Source organism: Neolamprologus brichardi, chromosome 7 (assembly GCF_056152115.1).
Source record: "Neolamprologus brichardi isolate AB-2024 chromosome 7, ASM5615211v1, whole genome shotgun sequence".
Taxonomy (NCBI): domain Eukaryota; kingdom Metazoa; phylum Chordata; class Actinopteri; order Cichliformes; family Cichlidae; genus Neolamprologus; species Neolamprologus brichardi.
In genome coordinates, this window is record NC_142110.1 from 61,845,333 (window position 1) to 61,860,245 (window position 14,913).

At 38.9% G+C, this 14,913-nt stretch overlaps 2 protein-coding genes across 2 annotated transcripts in view; one reads left to right on the top strand and one right to left on the bottom strand.

Annotated features, from left to right (window-relative positions):
* The window catches only part of hydin (HYDIN axonemal central pair apparatus protein), a 61,079-nt gene that overhangs the window by 40,288 nt on the left and 5,878 nt on the right, over positions 1 to 14,913 (top strand). Inside the window, 15 exon segments of the mRNA XM_087842727.1 lie at positions 1,473 to 1,637; positions 8,825 to 9,014; positions 9,367 to 9,409; positions 9,518 to 9,666; positions 9,810 to 9,933; positions 9,935 to 10,000; positions 10,173 to 10,269; positions 10,964 to 11,167; positions 11,170 to 11,193; positions 11,298 to 11,440; positions 13,597 to 13,634; positions 13,636 to 13,755; positions 14,396 to 14,509; positions 14,511 to 14,573; positions 14,824 to 14,913. Of these exon segments, the coding sequence (XP_087698853.1) occupies positions 1,473 to 1,637; positions 8,825 to 9,014; positions 9,367 to 9,409; positions 9,518 to 9,666; positions 9,810 to 9,933; positions 9,935 to 10,000; positions 10,173 to 10,269; positions 10,964 to 11,167; positions 11,170 to 11,193; positions 11,298 to 11,440; positions 13,597 to 13,634; positions 13,636 to 13,755; positions 14,396 to 14,509; positions 14,511 to 14,573; positions 14,824 to 14,913 (1,630 nt within the window).
* LOC148102275 (uncharacterized) lies at positions 2,981 to 4,984 on the bottom strand. The gene has a single exon (XM_087844055.1). The coding sequence runs from the start codon at positions 4,881 to 4,883 to the stop codon at positions 3,348 to 3,350; it is 1,536 nt and encodes a 511-aa protein (XP_087700181.1). The 5' UTR covers positions 4,884 to 4,984; the 3' UTR covers positions 2,981 to 3,347.

Consider the following 14,913-nt stretch of genomic DNA (forward strand, 5'->3'; position numbering starts at 1 on the left):
GGAGGGAGACAGGCATTGTTTTCTTCGGTCAATCAGTTAATCCCTCACTGCTTTTCCAAATTGAATCATTTATTGTTATGCTGCAGTGTCTTTAATTAGAATGCATGACATTGCAGTGTTTACTAATATCCCTTTACAGTTTGTCAGGACTTCTAGCATTTAACTCAGTGTTACCAGTTAGAGGTGGATTGTAAATGACATTACATAGTCACATAATGTTGTTTTTTAAAATGCATCTCAGCTTGTTTTCTGCATTCAGTTTTCCTGCATATGTTCATTTTACTTGATCAATATTTAAATAAAGTATTTCTCATTTCATGCAGATCCTGCATTTGATGCATAAGTACAACCTTTTACATCTATGTAAGTTCTCATCCATCCAGGTCACCATAGCCTGGAGTAAGATGTTTGACCTTTGGATCTAAACGCTGATGTGTAAATCTGGTATTTAACCCATAAGGGAAATGTTACCTTGGATGTGGTTCTGAGTCCAACTATTAGCCGCCTACAATGCAGTCTACACCTATACATTACACCTACAGCTATTAAAATGTTTTCAAAAACCTAAAAAAGCTCTTCTTTATCTTAAGCTTTTAACTCTAAATAAATAAGCAACAGTGAAATTTAAATTTAGTTGTTTGAGAACTGACCAGAGAGGGAAACTGTCACGGCCAGGGGATCAGCAGGCCGCTGACTAGTAGCATTCTCTCTCTCTTGTTCTCTCTCTCGCTCTCTCGCCAGGGCGGAACTCATGGTGGGTTCACGCCCCTCTGAAGAGGAAACACCTGGGCCTCATCAGTGCAGCCAGCATTTAAGCCAGGGAGTGGCTTCTACTCATCGCTGGATCGTTGTGTGTGACTCGCGTCAGTGCAGCCCGGCTTTGAGCAAGTTCTCTTTTGCTTCCCTGCGCAAAACCTCTAACGTGTGTTTCCTTCTGTACATAGATCCCTGGACCCGACCCTGCATTCCCCGAGCGGATTCCTTTTTGTGTGAGTGTTTGGAGAGAGACTGGTCACGATAGGAGAGAGTCAGAAGAGGAGCAAGCGTCTTTTCCCTACCTGGATTTCCCCGGAGCCTTTCCCCTGTCACCGCTTTGTATATAGCACTACCCCCTGCACTATTTGTATATACACCTGGTGGAACTGTAATAAATACCAACTGTGCCTCTGAGTCCTGCGTGTGAGTCCTCAAGCGAACCGTGACAGAAACAGTGAGCGTCTAGGACAGTTAGAGTTGACTCCCATCTCCAGAGCAATTGTCCGCCACATGGGTGTTGATGTGTCACCTGATGGTTTAGCTGCATGTAGCTGCAGAAGCATTGCTCTGATTATATATGGAGCCCCAGTGACAGGTTAAAAAAAAACGCAGATTCCTCCAAATTTGAATAGTTAAATGAAGACAGAGTGTAAAAAAAAAGTAATCAGCTGCCATATTTAGCATGGTATAAAGGGTGTTTTTCTCTTTTTTCTTAGATAAGAGCAGCACAACAGCTGCTTTGGCATGTCAGTATGGAGCAGTGTGCCTTAGTGTTGATGCTGTGGCTGCAGATGTGCTGCTAAATGGCACTTCACCAGTTAGCCTGACTGCCAGACAACTATTTGACTCTGCTGCTGTGGAGTATGCTCAGAAGAATGCTGGTAAGCTGGAAGTTAGAGAAGTAGGTTGTGATGGACACCCTGCATGAGACTGTACGAGCACTGAGCAGTTCAGCAGTTGATTTTTACAATCACAGTGTAGGAAGGAGCGCTACCGCAGGTCATTCTTACCAGCAGCTGTCAGACTATAATGCAGCTTAATATTCTTTTGATCATCTTACTCACCAGTTTGTTTGTTTACTGTACATTTCATACATAGCTCTGTAGATTTGATACAATTCAATTCAATTCAATTCAATTCAACTTTATTTATATAGCGCCAAATCACAACAAATGTCGCCTCAAGGCGCTTCATAGATACAGAGAAAAGCCCAACAATCATATGACCCCCTATGAGCAAGCACTTTGGCGACAGTGGGAAGGAAAAACTCCCTTTTAACAGGAAGAAACCTCCGGCAGAACCAGGCTCAGGGAGGGGCGGCCATCTGCTGCGACCGGTTGGGGTGAGAGAAGGAAGACAGGATAAAAGACATGCTGTGGAAGAGAGACAGAGATTAATAACAGATACGATTCAATACAGAGAGGTCTGTTAACACATAGTGAGCTGTAATACCTACAGCATGTTCTAATCGCTCTAATAGGATAGGATACATATACCTGTACATTTTATACGTATCTCCGTACAATTTTTTTAAATTTTTCTATACATATTCTGTACATTGTTACCTGTATATACCTGTATATACAAACTCAGATGCTTATGTATATAGGACCACCTAGTGTCTTCCTTTTATATTTTTATTTTCCCTTGCTGTAAGAGCTCTGTAACACTGAAATTTCTCATCCGTGGGATAATAAAGGTTTAATCTATTCTAATCTTTTCTATTCTATTCTATTCGTTTCTATTCTATTCTAACTTCAGAATTAGAGCCTGCAACACCTCATCTACTTTTCCATCTGGTACAACAAATAACTGTGAGGACAGAAGCAGTGAAGATGACTCTAGGGCTCCCCCGATCTCAAAATATTTCTTTATCTTTTGACTTCAACTTCTAAAATGACTTTTTCAAAAAACCTTTTAGTCCTGTTTCAGTGTATTTATATTCTCAATAAAGTGGATGTTTTAGCATCTTTGTTTTGTAGTAAATAAGATTAATTAACCACCTAACTGGAAACATTGATTATACTTTGCTAAATTTTGTACACACATGCAGCATGACATTACTATGACATTCCCTTCAAATTAGTCTGCAGGATGATTCTATGATACATTATATTGACACACACCATACTAATTTGATATTGCATTCTCAGCAAATTCACAGTAAATGAAACAAAACACAAATTTATTTTTATTTAATTTTTTTTATTTAATTTTTTTTCTGTTTTCATGGTGTGGCACTGTTTCTTAACTTAAAATGTCCTGTTGTAATTGGACATTTTAAGTTAAGAAACAGTGCCAAACCCTGTCACTTCCCTCAAAGTGCTTTATATTGTAAGGTCATGACCTTTCAATAATGCACAGAAAATCCAACCCCCAATGAGCAAGCACTTTTGCAACAGTGGGAAGGAAAAACCCTCTTTTAACAGGGGGAAGCCTCCAGCAGAACCAGGCTCAGGGATGGGGTGGCCATCTGCCGCGGCCAGTTGGGAATGAGGGAAGGAAGACAGGAGAAAAAGAGTGGCCATTTTTAACCACTCTTGGTTTTTGAAACTAAATTTAGATTGCCCAATTGAATTGAATATTTTAAACTAGTTTAAGAGTTTTGCCACAAAATCACAAGCAGAAGCCCAAGAGATGATACTTCGTCTCTTCACTATGGCGTGTTTCTTGAAGGTTTGGAAAATCACTTCGTCAGTCATTGGGTTGCTTGTATTCATGAGCTGTCCGGGGGAAGGCCACCTTTTGTGGAGTTCATCATATACTGTCAAGCTGAGTTCTTCAATGTTCTCGAGGGAGATTTCAAAATTGCTGGACAAAATTTGGTTCCAGATCTTTTGGCTCAGCCTCTGTATAATGAAGTCAAATGTTGCCGAATACCAGCTCGTCATCTCGTTTAGTTCACCCATAGCGTGTATTACCAGATCTTTAGTGAAGTTTTCCACAACTTCCCTGTACTCGTCCCTGTTTTTAGATACACTGAGTACTCTTTTTGGTAATGCTAACAGGTGTCTGGTGAAGACTGGGACAGTAATACTATCGAGCTGTTCCCTCAGACTAAAAATCAAATCTTTTTCCTTGCACTTATGTATTTTGCAAAGGTCCTTTAAAATGGCCTTGTCAACATTTTTCAGGCTTTTTGGAGATAAATCCAGATGTTTCTCATTAATTTCAGGCCAGATTTTCTCAAGTAGCCGATCACTGATGCAGTGAGGAGTGAGGCGCTGTGTGAAGATCTTGTATTCAGAGGAGACTTTGTCTGTGGCCTTTGAAATCACTAACTGAATAACGTTGTTGACACACAGCTTTTCCCCACTCAGAGACTCAGATAGCGGACTGATCTCAGAAAAACTTAAACACTCAATATCAGGGAGGAATTCCTGGAATATGGGGGTTGCCTCATCTTCCAGTTCTTCACTTTCTATTTCATCCCAGTGGCTTGAGGTGTCTAATGACATGCATTCTATGTCTGGTTGAGCCTCCAGTCCTGGAGTCTCTATTTTTTCACCATCACTGTGGTCCTCTACAGAGCTTTCATTCAGGATGCAGTCCTTTGCTCCTGTATCATCAGTTTTTTCTGGGAAGTCTGCGCCCACGGACTCAAGACAGACATCAGTCTGTGTGCAGGCCAGATCTGCATTTTCCGTGGTATCCCAAGTTAATCTCATAAACGTGTTACAAAATTTCACCATGTCTGAGGTGTAAGTGAGTGGGGAAGTCATATCAAAGTTTGTATCTATACTTTCCAAACTCTGCATTGGGTTAGGGTTTTCCTGATCGCCATGGTTATGTACGGCGCTTTCATTCAGGATGCTGTCCTTTTCTCCTGAATCAGCTGTTTTCTCGGGGAGGTCTGCACCCACGGACTCAAGACAGACCTCAGTCTGTGTGCAGGCCAGATCTGCATTTTCCGTGGTATCCCAAGTTAATCTCATAAACGTGTTGCAAAATTTCACCATGTCTGAAGTGTAAGTGAGTGGGGAAGTCATGCTGACGTTTGTGTCTGTACTTTTCAAACTCTCAACCGGGGAAGAGGAATTCAGTTGATGAGTGGTTGGAGTTGCGGTAAACATGTGTGCTCGTTGCAAACTGAATGTGCTTAAATTACACTCGCTGTTCTGATGCATTAATGCTCTCTGAACTAAACTGTACTAGAGTGGTTAAGGTCGATTTATGGACTTTAGCCACGCCCACTTTAACGACCATAAAAGGACTGCTCATAGATCAAAGCCTGTGACGTGTGTGACGTCACGCGGTGTTCCTCGTTCGAAGAAAACTCTGGTTAAAGTAAGTGTTAGCCGTCATATGGCTCATTTATCAATGGAGAATGTGGAAAATTAATTAATTCATTATGGCGAATTAATAGCGATAATATATTCATAAGCACTCCAAGGTGAACAAATACAGACAGGCTTTGAATGCTGCCTGTTTTTAAATGTCGCTAATAAAGTGTCGTACAAACATCTGGATTTGTTAACACGGCTAACGATAGGTTGGTTAATGTCCTAGCTTGGCCTGCACGATAAAATCTCAGTAAGAATTGTCAGCTCTCTGCACTTTACTTGAGTATTTATTTTGCTGACAGCTTTTTACTTTTACTCCCTACATTTTAACACAAATGTCTGCACTTACTACTCGTTAAATTTTCAAAACAGGCTCGTTACTTTCAGTGTTGCCACTCCTCAGTAAGGAAATTCCTTATTGGCTGTCCTAAAAGTAGCTAGAAGTGATGTCATGGCTTAATTTGCTTAATTGGTCGTGCATACTTAATTGTGACCGACGCTGTAGGAGAGAGAAATAACATCGTGGAAGAGACATAAAGTGAGTAAAAAACACCCTGAATGCATTTAGAATAAATTTCGAACTACAAATAAAAGTTTTATAACAATTTTCTTTTTTTTAATGTCATAATGCCAACCCACCTCCCTTATCCGGGCTCGGGACCGGCAAAAGTGACCCGAGATAGGCCCTTTGGCAGAGTTATTTTATTTTATTTTACTTTTTGTCTTTTTAAGTTTTTTCTTTTTTTTTTTCTTTTTTTAATGTCTTTTTAAGTAATTTTAAAAGGTAGAAAAGCCAAATGACTGCTCTCTGGGACTCTAGGTTAAACCACACAAGAGAAACAGTAAAAGAACATTTTTAACCATAACGTTGTTAACAAACTACATTAGCAATCTAAATGGACCGAAAATAGTCAGTAGAATAAACAGTGGCAGTGTGGAAAAACTGATGGGAACTAGTCTGGTCCTAATTCAGGCTCATTGTTTGTTTGTTTGTTTGTTTGTTTTCTAGACATCCCTGCACAAATATTGGCTGCTGGCCCACAGAAAGAGTGGGTCATCCTCATTTTCGTCAAGATTCAGCAACCAGGTTCAGCAACTTTAGCACCTGAATGAGTAAGCTGCAAAACATTACCAGACAGCTTCGGTCCATATCAGATGTACAGGGTGGAGTTGAGGCTTTGCAGGGACGTACGATTTCTGCTTTTTACCACACTCATCTGACTGAATACTCGCTCAACTTCAGCATTTGAGTGTGGCAAGGACAACACAGACACAGCAGCCATGGCAAGTTCTCGAAACAGGTTGATATCAGCTGCATCCCTGTACTTCCAAATCTCACTCCAGAAGCCCATTGTATTTTTTTTTTTGTCTCATTCCATTTACTTAGAGGGATGGTACACCATTGGTAGACATTCTTATCTATCACTTCAGGGGAGAAGCCAAGACATTTAGTAATTTTTTCTATTTCTCAAGGGCTCTTGTTGTGCTTTAGAGTTTTCTCCCTCCACATTTAAACTGACATGTACTGCAATGCTTCAATGTTGTCCGGCAGTCTCACCCTCAACTCAACAGGCTACACACCACTTTCTGACATATTTTTAATCCTCAGGCGCAAGGTGCAACTCGACTGCTTTCAACTCAAAAGGGTAACCAATTTATGGTTTGGAACTGAGCTTTAAAGTAGTGTTTACCCTCAAAAGCCTTGATGGCGGGCTGTACCTCTCCCAGCACAAAGCTTATTGGACCTGTTTTCTATAGGTGATTGAACCCAACACTGGGAGAGGAGGAGAAACTGTAAGCAACAACTATCAAGGTTTCAGCCCAGTATACTTTCATTAGGTGAAGACTTGATTTTTACTGTTATCTCTGATATAATATTTTTAGAAGTACAGAAACAATATAAAATAATCACATTTAGAAGTGAATTTATCAAATTGCATTTCTTGCTACCTTTCTGACTTCTTATTTTGTTTATAATATGCAGCGGATATTTTTTGTGTTCTCTCTTTAGATACATGATCACGCCTGCATGTGACAACAACTTTGGTCCACTGATCTACGGCACCAAGAAAACCCAAAGCTTCACCATGGAATACCATGGAGACTTCAAGACTTCTTTCACCAAGGTACCTTTGGACTGTTACCTGTGTGTTGGTGGTTGTTGTTTGGCTGTACTCAGCTGATTCACGGGATTTAGCAGGTATATTTCTATGAACCAGAGTAGGTGCAGCATCTTGTCTAAGGTCAGCTGAAATGGTTGAACACAGTTATTTTGGAGTTGACCTTATTAAATATGTGTTTGTAGGAATTTAACATTTTGGAAGGAGCAGTTGCATGTTCAGGGCTGTGGCATGGGGTGGCCCAAACTGTGTGGAAATGTGATTGTTTAAACTCCATATTACTTATTTTATAGTTTAGGTTACTTATTAGTTTTGATGTTAATATCTAATATAATGTACTAATGTAGATTGGTAACAATAGGCTGTGTTATTACTAATCTGCATACTGTTTTTATTATGATATAGATATAGATATAGATATATACTGCCCAGGAGTGTATAGTAATTAAATTGTTCTTTTAGCTGGCATTAAGTAGAATTCTTTTTGTTTTTTCATGCAAACATTTCTTCATAAAATTTTTTTCTCCTGTCAAAAAGGTTTGTCTGATAATATAGTGTCTGGGCTTTCAAAATCGTTTATTCCCGAGATTTGATGAGTTAGTTAATTACGAAGAGATATTTTGACCCACTACTAACTCTGAAACACCTCCCCCGTTGTCCGTGAAAAGAAGTTTATAGTGCTGAAGCATTATAGTTTTCATAATGTTAATGATTAAGTGTTAATGTAATCCTAATAATTTGGGGCTTTGTGTTTTGGGTTTTTTTTGTCCTTATTTTCTGGTCTAAGAGGTCCACATAACATAATACCAGGAAAAAACCTTTCAGGGAGGTCTAGTCTTTCCAGCGCCACAGGAGTCTTTCCAGAATTTTCTACAGTTGAGAAACTGTTGGTAAATTTAACAGCAGTGATGGAGGATAACACGTTACCCTGTGTATTTGTTTTGGCCATAATTGCACTGTTCGTCATTTTGAGATTATTCAGCCGTGTGTAATTAAATCATGAATAATCATAAAACAATCCTGATTTTTTTGTGTTTTAATTGATCAAACTCATTTGAGTTTTTGCACAAGAGAAACACTATTTCACAGCATCACACGCAGGTCTTTATTTAATCCCACGCTTGTTACAGCAGAACAAGGGACAAAAAGAAAAAGTGATTTTGAGATATATTAGAAAAAACAATAACTGTAATTACAGAAACTGAGCCATGATTAATATCATTGGTTTCAACCCCATAGTTCCTGTTAATGACTATCAAATCAAAGCGTGTGCTTTGAAAAGGTCAGTGAATCTGATTACAAAAATATTTATATTTATATTTTTCTAATTGTTTTGTAAAATATTTATAATATAAATATAAATAACACCAAAACTGTCTTTGGTGTTTCCTTTTTCTCTTTTTTTCACCAAGCAAACAGTCCATCCACTGATTGTGCTGTTTGACATTAAATTAGATTAATTTTGTTATTTTTGTTCTCATTGAAAGCTTCCTCAGTGTCTCATTAAAATATGCAAATTCCTTCTGACAACACAGTGCTCATTTTTCAAGGAACCACAGTTACCCTGGTAACCAAACATTTTCCAGGACTCTCCTCACCTCTCCATTCTTTTTCTTTCTTCCATGTGTGTGTGTGTGTATCTCTGTTTTCGCTTTTTGTTTCCAGGCATAGTGTTAGTCATGGCCTCCATCTTTGAGGAAAACCATCTGTGCCCCAGCAGTAGCCAGCTTTCCTCTGAGCAGTTTTGCAATGTTGAATCCATCTTTGTACAAGATGAAAACAAATTTATCTTCAACAATATTCAAACCAGCCAAGCTCGCTTCAAACTCGCCAACAGCAGCAAGTTTCCCTGTGTGCTCATCTTAAGAGATTTCACAGGTCTTTCCTCCCCACTGCTGTCAGACTCCACAATAAAGACTTTAACTGATCAAACACATCCACAAATGTGCAATAACACTAATGTGCAATAATGTTTTCTGGCATCGTTGTATTTTTACTCAGTTGTATGTAGCATTTGTATTCTATTTTTTTCTTATTGTATATTTTATTTTATTTTATTCTACTGTATATGGTATTTTATTTATTCTATTCTGTACAGTTGTGTACTGTATTTATTCTTATTGTATTCTAATTTTTGCTTCATAATTTTTGCACTGTCCACTTCCTGCTGTGACAAAACAAATTTCCCACGTGTGGGACTAATAAAGGTTATCTTATCTTATCTTAGCCATCAAATGTGTTGGGCCCAAGGTGAGGCATTTAAAATCTCATGGATAAATGTATACAGGACTATCTCTCATTGTGGTACAGTATAAAGAAATTTGATCAAATCATCTAAAAGATAATGTATTTTTTTAGTTAATTGGACAAATCGAGGTGTGTGATATGCCTACAACAACACTGAGCTTTCCCAGCCAGTGGTACGCCTTTGCTGTTGCTACCTTCACACCTCAAACACAGCACTCACACAGTGCTGTGTTTGAGGCCCAAGTGGAGGAAAGTAGCAGGTAAACAACTATGTGACTGCTACTGTGGTGTTGTCTTTACTCTTCCTATGGATATTCACCTCTCTTGGCACTCTCTTACTTAGTAGTAGCACCTCTTGTATGCTCCTGCTGGCTTCATGCTTTCTTTACTCTGCTGCTTTCAGAATGACACCCACCATTAGGAACAAGGTGCTGCAGTTTGAGCTTCTAGGATAAGGCACCAGTGTTTGTGCGGTACGGCCAGCTCTGAAGAACACTGAAGGAGGCCCAGTGTTGCACTTCAGGCTGGGTACTTGTTGGGTGTAGACATACACTGTCTCTGGTGCTGTTAAACAATGGAAATGTGCCAGGTGAGGTGAGATGAGATACTTTGTTCAGTTCTTACAAATGTTTTTATCTGTTTACTTGCTTTAAATAAAAGAAAACCAAGACATAAATAAATTAAATCTTTACAACACACTCATGAGCGTAGCACACAGGCTTGGTAGAATTTTGTGAATAAATGTACTTTCTGAAATTGTGTGTAGGTCCAGATTGACATGCTGGATAAACATGGTGTGTTCAACCTCAAAGCTGGTCTTGGGAGTAATAACATCTCCATTAACTCCACACAGCTTCCCTCAGGTAAAGCTTGAATCTGCCTACAATAAACTGCATCTCCTCTTCATTTAATTAATTAATAGGAGCTCATGCACAAATAAAGAGGTTAATATTACTTTAATTTGTGCCTTGTTCCCTTCCCATTAAGTATCGTTAGTGTTATTACTGAGGTTCGGAATTAAGGCCTGTTCACTGTGGTACATTATGCAGCGTAGCAACAGCACAGTAAAGAAGCCAGCCTATGAAAATTTTACTTTGGCATTCTGAAAACAAAGCTGAAACAGTTTTAATACAACCCTGTTCACTGAATCACCAACATTTTAGACAGTGAAGTTTGCCTGCTCAGTATCATCTAATGGTGATCTGAACTATCTGCAACACTTTAGATCAAATTTAATCTTATTTTAGTTCAACAAATGCACTGAAAACTAGTGGGTAAGGCTTCCTGTGTGAAAAACCTATAATAGTAATTAATTAGCCTCATCATGTTCCAGTGTACACTTTAAACCAGTATACTTTCTTTACTGACACCTAAGTTATTTTGATATATTGATGTCGACTTGGTTTCTTCTGTTTTTTCCACTTCTATTAATGCATGGAAAATATACTTGAAGCTATCTTTAGCCTATCATTTGGCTTGATTTTTAAAACAATATTCCATTTTTATGTTGCACAATAAACACACCGATTTCTCATTTTTGACATTTTTCCTCTCCAGCGCATAATGTGGTGCAAAGAGCCAACCTGACGCTGAATGTTAATGAACAGGTGGAGTTCCAGATCACCTTCTGCTCTGACAGACACTTGAGTGTCAAGGTGAAAATTTCACTGCAAGTGAAGGACAACCAGCAGAGCGATACCACAATACAAGTGAGACGAGACACTTATCAGGAAATCGTCTCTCTGGAAAACATCAGCAGGTCATGGATCAGAAAGATGATGAAGAAGGTATGAGCAGAGGGGAGGACAGAGATCGTTTGAACTGTAAGTCTTGTAATCTAGTAAAACAGAAGCTTGTACCCTTTCATGAATGCCCACATTATCTTTCACAGGTAAGTATGAGGTGCTGAGTTTTGGTGACTGTCATGTAAACTTTAAATACCAAGAAGGTTTTGCAATGGCCAACCACAGCAGCAGCCAGGCGGTGAGGTTTGAGTGGACACCTAGTGGACCTCATATCAGCTTTTCACCACAGGTGAACCATCAAAAAAGTAGCGAGGACTGAAATTTTACATGATGGAACCAGGCTGGTGTATAGTTTTGAAATGCTTTTCATAGTAATCATAAACTGTATGTGATCAAAAGTCACTATATTCATTTTCCTAATAATATAATGCCAAACTAACACCAAGAAATGGGCACATATGAGATATAAATACTTATAACTCCAAATACCATACAACCATAGACAGCTTATTCACCCTATTCCCTTTCACAGAACCATTTGACCCTAGAACTGAAGAAGCTTCTCGGATGAGAGGTGAAACGTCTTCAAGCAACTTAAAGAACTCCAGACGCTTTTCTTTCCAAGCTCCTTAGAGAAGTAAAAATGGAAATTCGCACAGTGAAACAGCTTCAGTCCCTACAGCAGTGACTGTGTCTCATGATATACTGTATCTCTCCCAATCTCACACAGTATGCTGTATTAGTCAATCTTTATTTCTCTCTTTTTTTTCTGTCACAACTCCTCTGCTCTTCTTCATCTTTATTCGTCTCACACCTCTTCCTCATCTTTTTCTTGAAGCAATAGTCATGTATGATTTTCTGCTTTGTCCTTGTCTGCAGATGTGTTTTGAATATGTTGCTGAGCAGCTGGATGCAGTGGAGTCATTCTGGACTTTTGTGACTGAGAACCCATCACTGTCTGTTCCCTTCCAGTGTGTGGGCACTGCTAGAGAACCACTCACCTACCTCGGCAGACCTCACCTTGACTTTGGGGAACTGCTTGTTGGTAAATATAGTTGAGCCCCGCACACACATATAGACATAATAAATCGAAACCTTATTTTATGCAGGGATCAGTGTGCTTTCCTAGTATTTTCTTATTTTACTTTTATTAGTTACATTTATTTTGAAGAGTGATTCTATTGAACTCTGTAGGTTATTTTGAATTGTGCTCATGTGCTTGTGAAGGACAAAAAGTGGAATAGACCGTCAGTCTTGTGAATGGAGAGGAAGACCCCCTGCATTTCTCTGTGGTTCCTTCATCAGTTTGTGTTTTGTGGCCCATGGCTGGCACATGGCCCCCCAACAGACAGGTTGAACCTAATTAGATTTAAATACTTTCATATATACAGATAGCTTTGTTTTCTCCCTCATAGCATTTTGTTGTGAATTTTTTGGTGCAGGTTGCCATTAGTAGTGTCCTTCACACCTTCCTGTGAAGGATATGTGAGGGTGAAGAAAAGTCACATTGTTTCACTATGAGGGGGGCCTCAAAAACATTGTCCCCAACCACCAAGAAACTCTGGACTTTGGGAAGGTCAGCACACTGTAATGAAACAAAGGAAATGAGCACATAGCCACATTTATAGTCAGCTTCCTTTAAATGCAAACTTAAAACATGACAGTCACATGACACACCCTGTGTGTTCACAGGTGGGGATTTCAGAGCAATCTGCCTTTTTAAACTTTTAATTTTCTGGTGTCCAAGTTTTCAAGATTCATTATAGAAGTGAACTTAGAACTAACAGTTCCACTGCAGCAGTAGTTGGTTACAAAACCACAACAAGCTAGCATTGAGGCTGGGAAGCAGCTGCAGTCATTGCTATTTTTTTTCACCAGAGCATTTGCTTTTACTGAGGTAATGTGCTTTAAAGGAACAACAACATTTATTTAGTCCAAAATAAAATTTCATACTGGCAGAGTGTGATGTTACTGGAGTATACCCAGTAACATCACAATAATACACCAGGCACTACTATGCCTGGTGTATTATTGGTTAGTTATGTCACCCACCTGTTAGTATATTTTATTTGTATTTTGTGCTTTATATTTGTATTTGTTATTGCTCTTAACTCATTCTGTGAAGCACTTTGGCATACCTGTGGTTTTTTAAATGTGCTATATAAATAAAATTGTATTGTATTGTATTGTATACCCTTAGTTACCTATTGAAAAAAATAAAAAGGAAAACACCTTACACTTCAGGTGATCATTTTTATTGTAATCGTTACCATATTCCAGTGAGACCTTAAAAATAGATTATCTAGTAGGACTAAGTTTTGAATGATTTCTTTTCTGATTTGCTGAGCTGTAAACAGTTTGAACCTGTCACTTGTGACAATTTCAAATTATTCTTTCTAAGCAGTTCTTTGTAATGCACATCCCTCTCTTGGTTTATCTCATTAGGTGAAGCATGCGCCAACATTTACCTTTGATATAAAAGGCTATAGTACCCAGTCTTAAATTCTCCTTTACCAAGTTCAGTTTTGGGAAGTACTTCTTTTATTGTCCTGGTATGGAGCCGGCAACTCTTATGTTAAGGAGCACAGATGAAAGGCACACCAGGTGTGTCCAGTCTTTGTTTGTCCCCTGTTTCAGTGTCAGTCAATTCAAATTTAGCAGTTCACTGTGACAGTTTAATTAAAAAAAAACAAGCAACCAAACAAAGCAAAAAAGGACCAAAAATATGTTTTTAGGTACTTTCAAATTAGCACTTTTTGACAATTCATTCATTAAATTATACAGTTAAAGAGTTTAAAGGTTCTTCAAGCAAAGGCTCTTCAAAATGCTGCTGTTTTCACACTCTTGCCTGGCTTGTTAGCTGGTAACCTTTTCTGACTGGACCGACTCCTGGTCTTTAATTCTTTTCATAGAGGGCAGCAAACACAATGCATGATATTTGGATAGTGGTTAAAATGGAACATATGCACGTTCACATTTTTATTCCAGTAACTGAATAATTGATGTTCGATGCACTTCACAGTGGCTGCAGCTACTTGTCACATAATCTTGTTCCAAGCTTCCCACAACAGGGAATCTACGTCACCTGGAGGATCCAGAAACAATAGAGTCTTTCAATTTTCTGTTTCTTATCCCAATTAATTAATGTTGTAATTAACGGTTTCAGTTTTTGCTGTATTAACAATACATGAGCTCAAAAATTTTGACAGTCTAAAACTAACTTTCTGGCCTTCCCACTCCTCAGCCCCCAGTGCCAGTTCAAGAACACCGACGTCCGTCAGATGAACTTCCAGCCAGATGTTTTGTCGGCTGGTGGTTTAATGGAGATATGTGAGCCACGTCAGTATCATGAAACGCTCCTTCACCTTAGACAGCTGTGTCACGAAACAGGTGGACATACTTGGCCAAGGCATCGAGATCAAGGGGAGAAAGACTACATGAGTGCAATAGTAAGTAACGTTGGTTGAATATGCACCACTAATGAAACTGGATTAAGAGGAGAGTTTTGGGGTAATATTGTAACATAGATTTATATGAATGAAGCGTAACCTGAAACATACAGTTTTAATACCATCAAGCTTTCCACGGGATCACTGTATTGATGTCGTACTTTTAGATTTCTCCTTCCTCACCGTCTAAATTATGTTCTGTTGAGCCTCTCCATTTGACTTCATATTTTGCTGAGGATCCAAGGCAAAAGAAGGTGAAACTGGGTCCTCTGAAAATGGGTCAAAAGAGGGAAAAACAGGTGGTTCTGGTAGC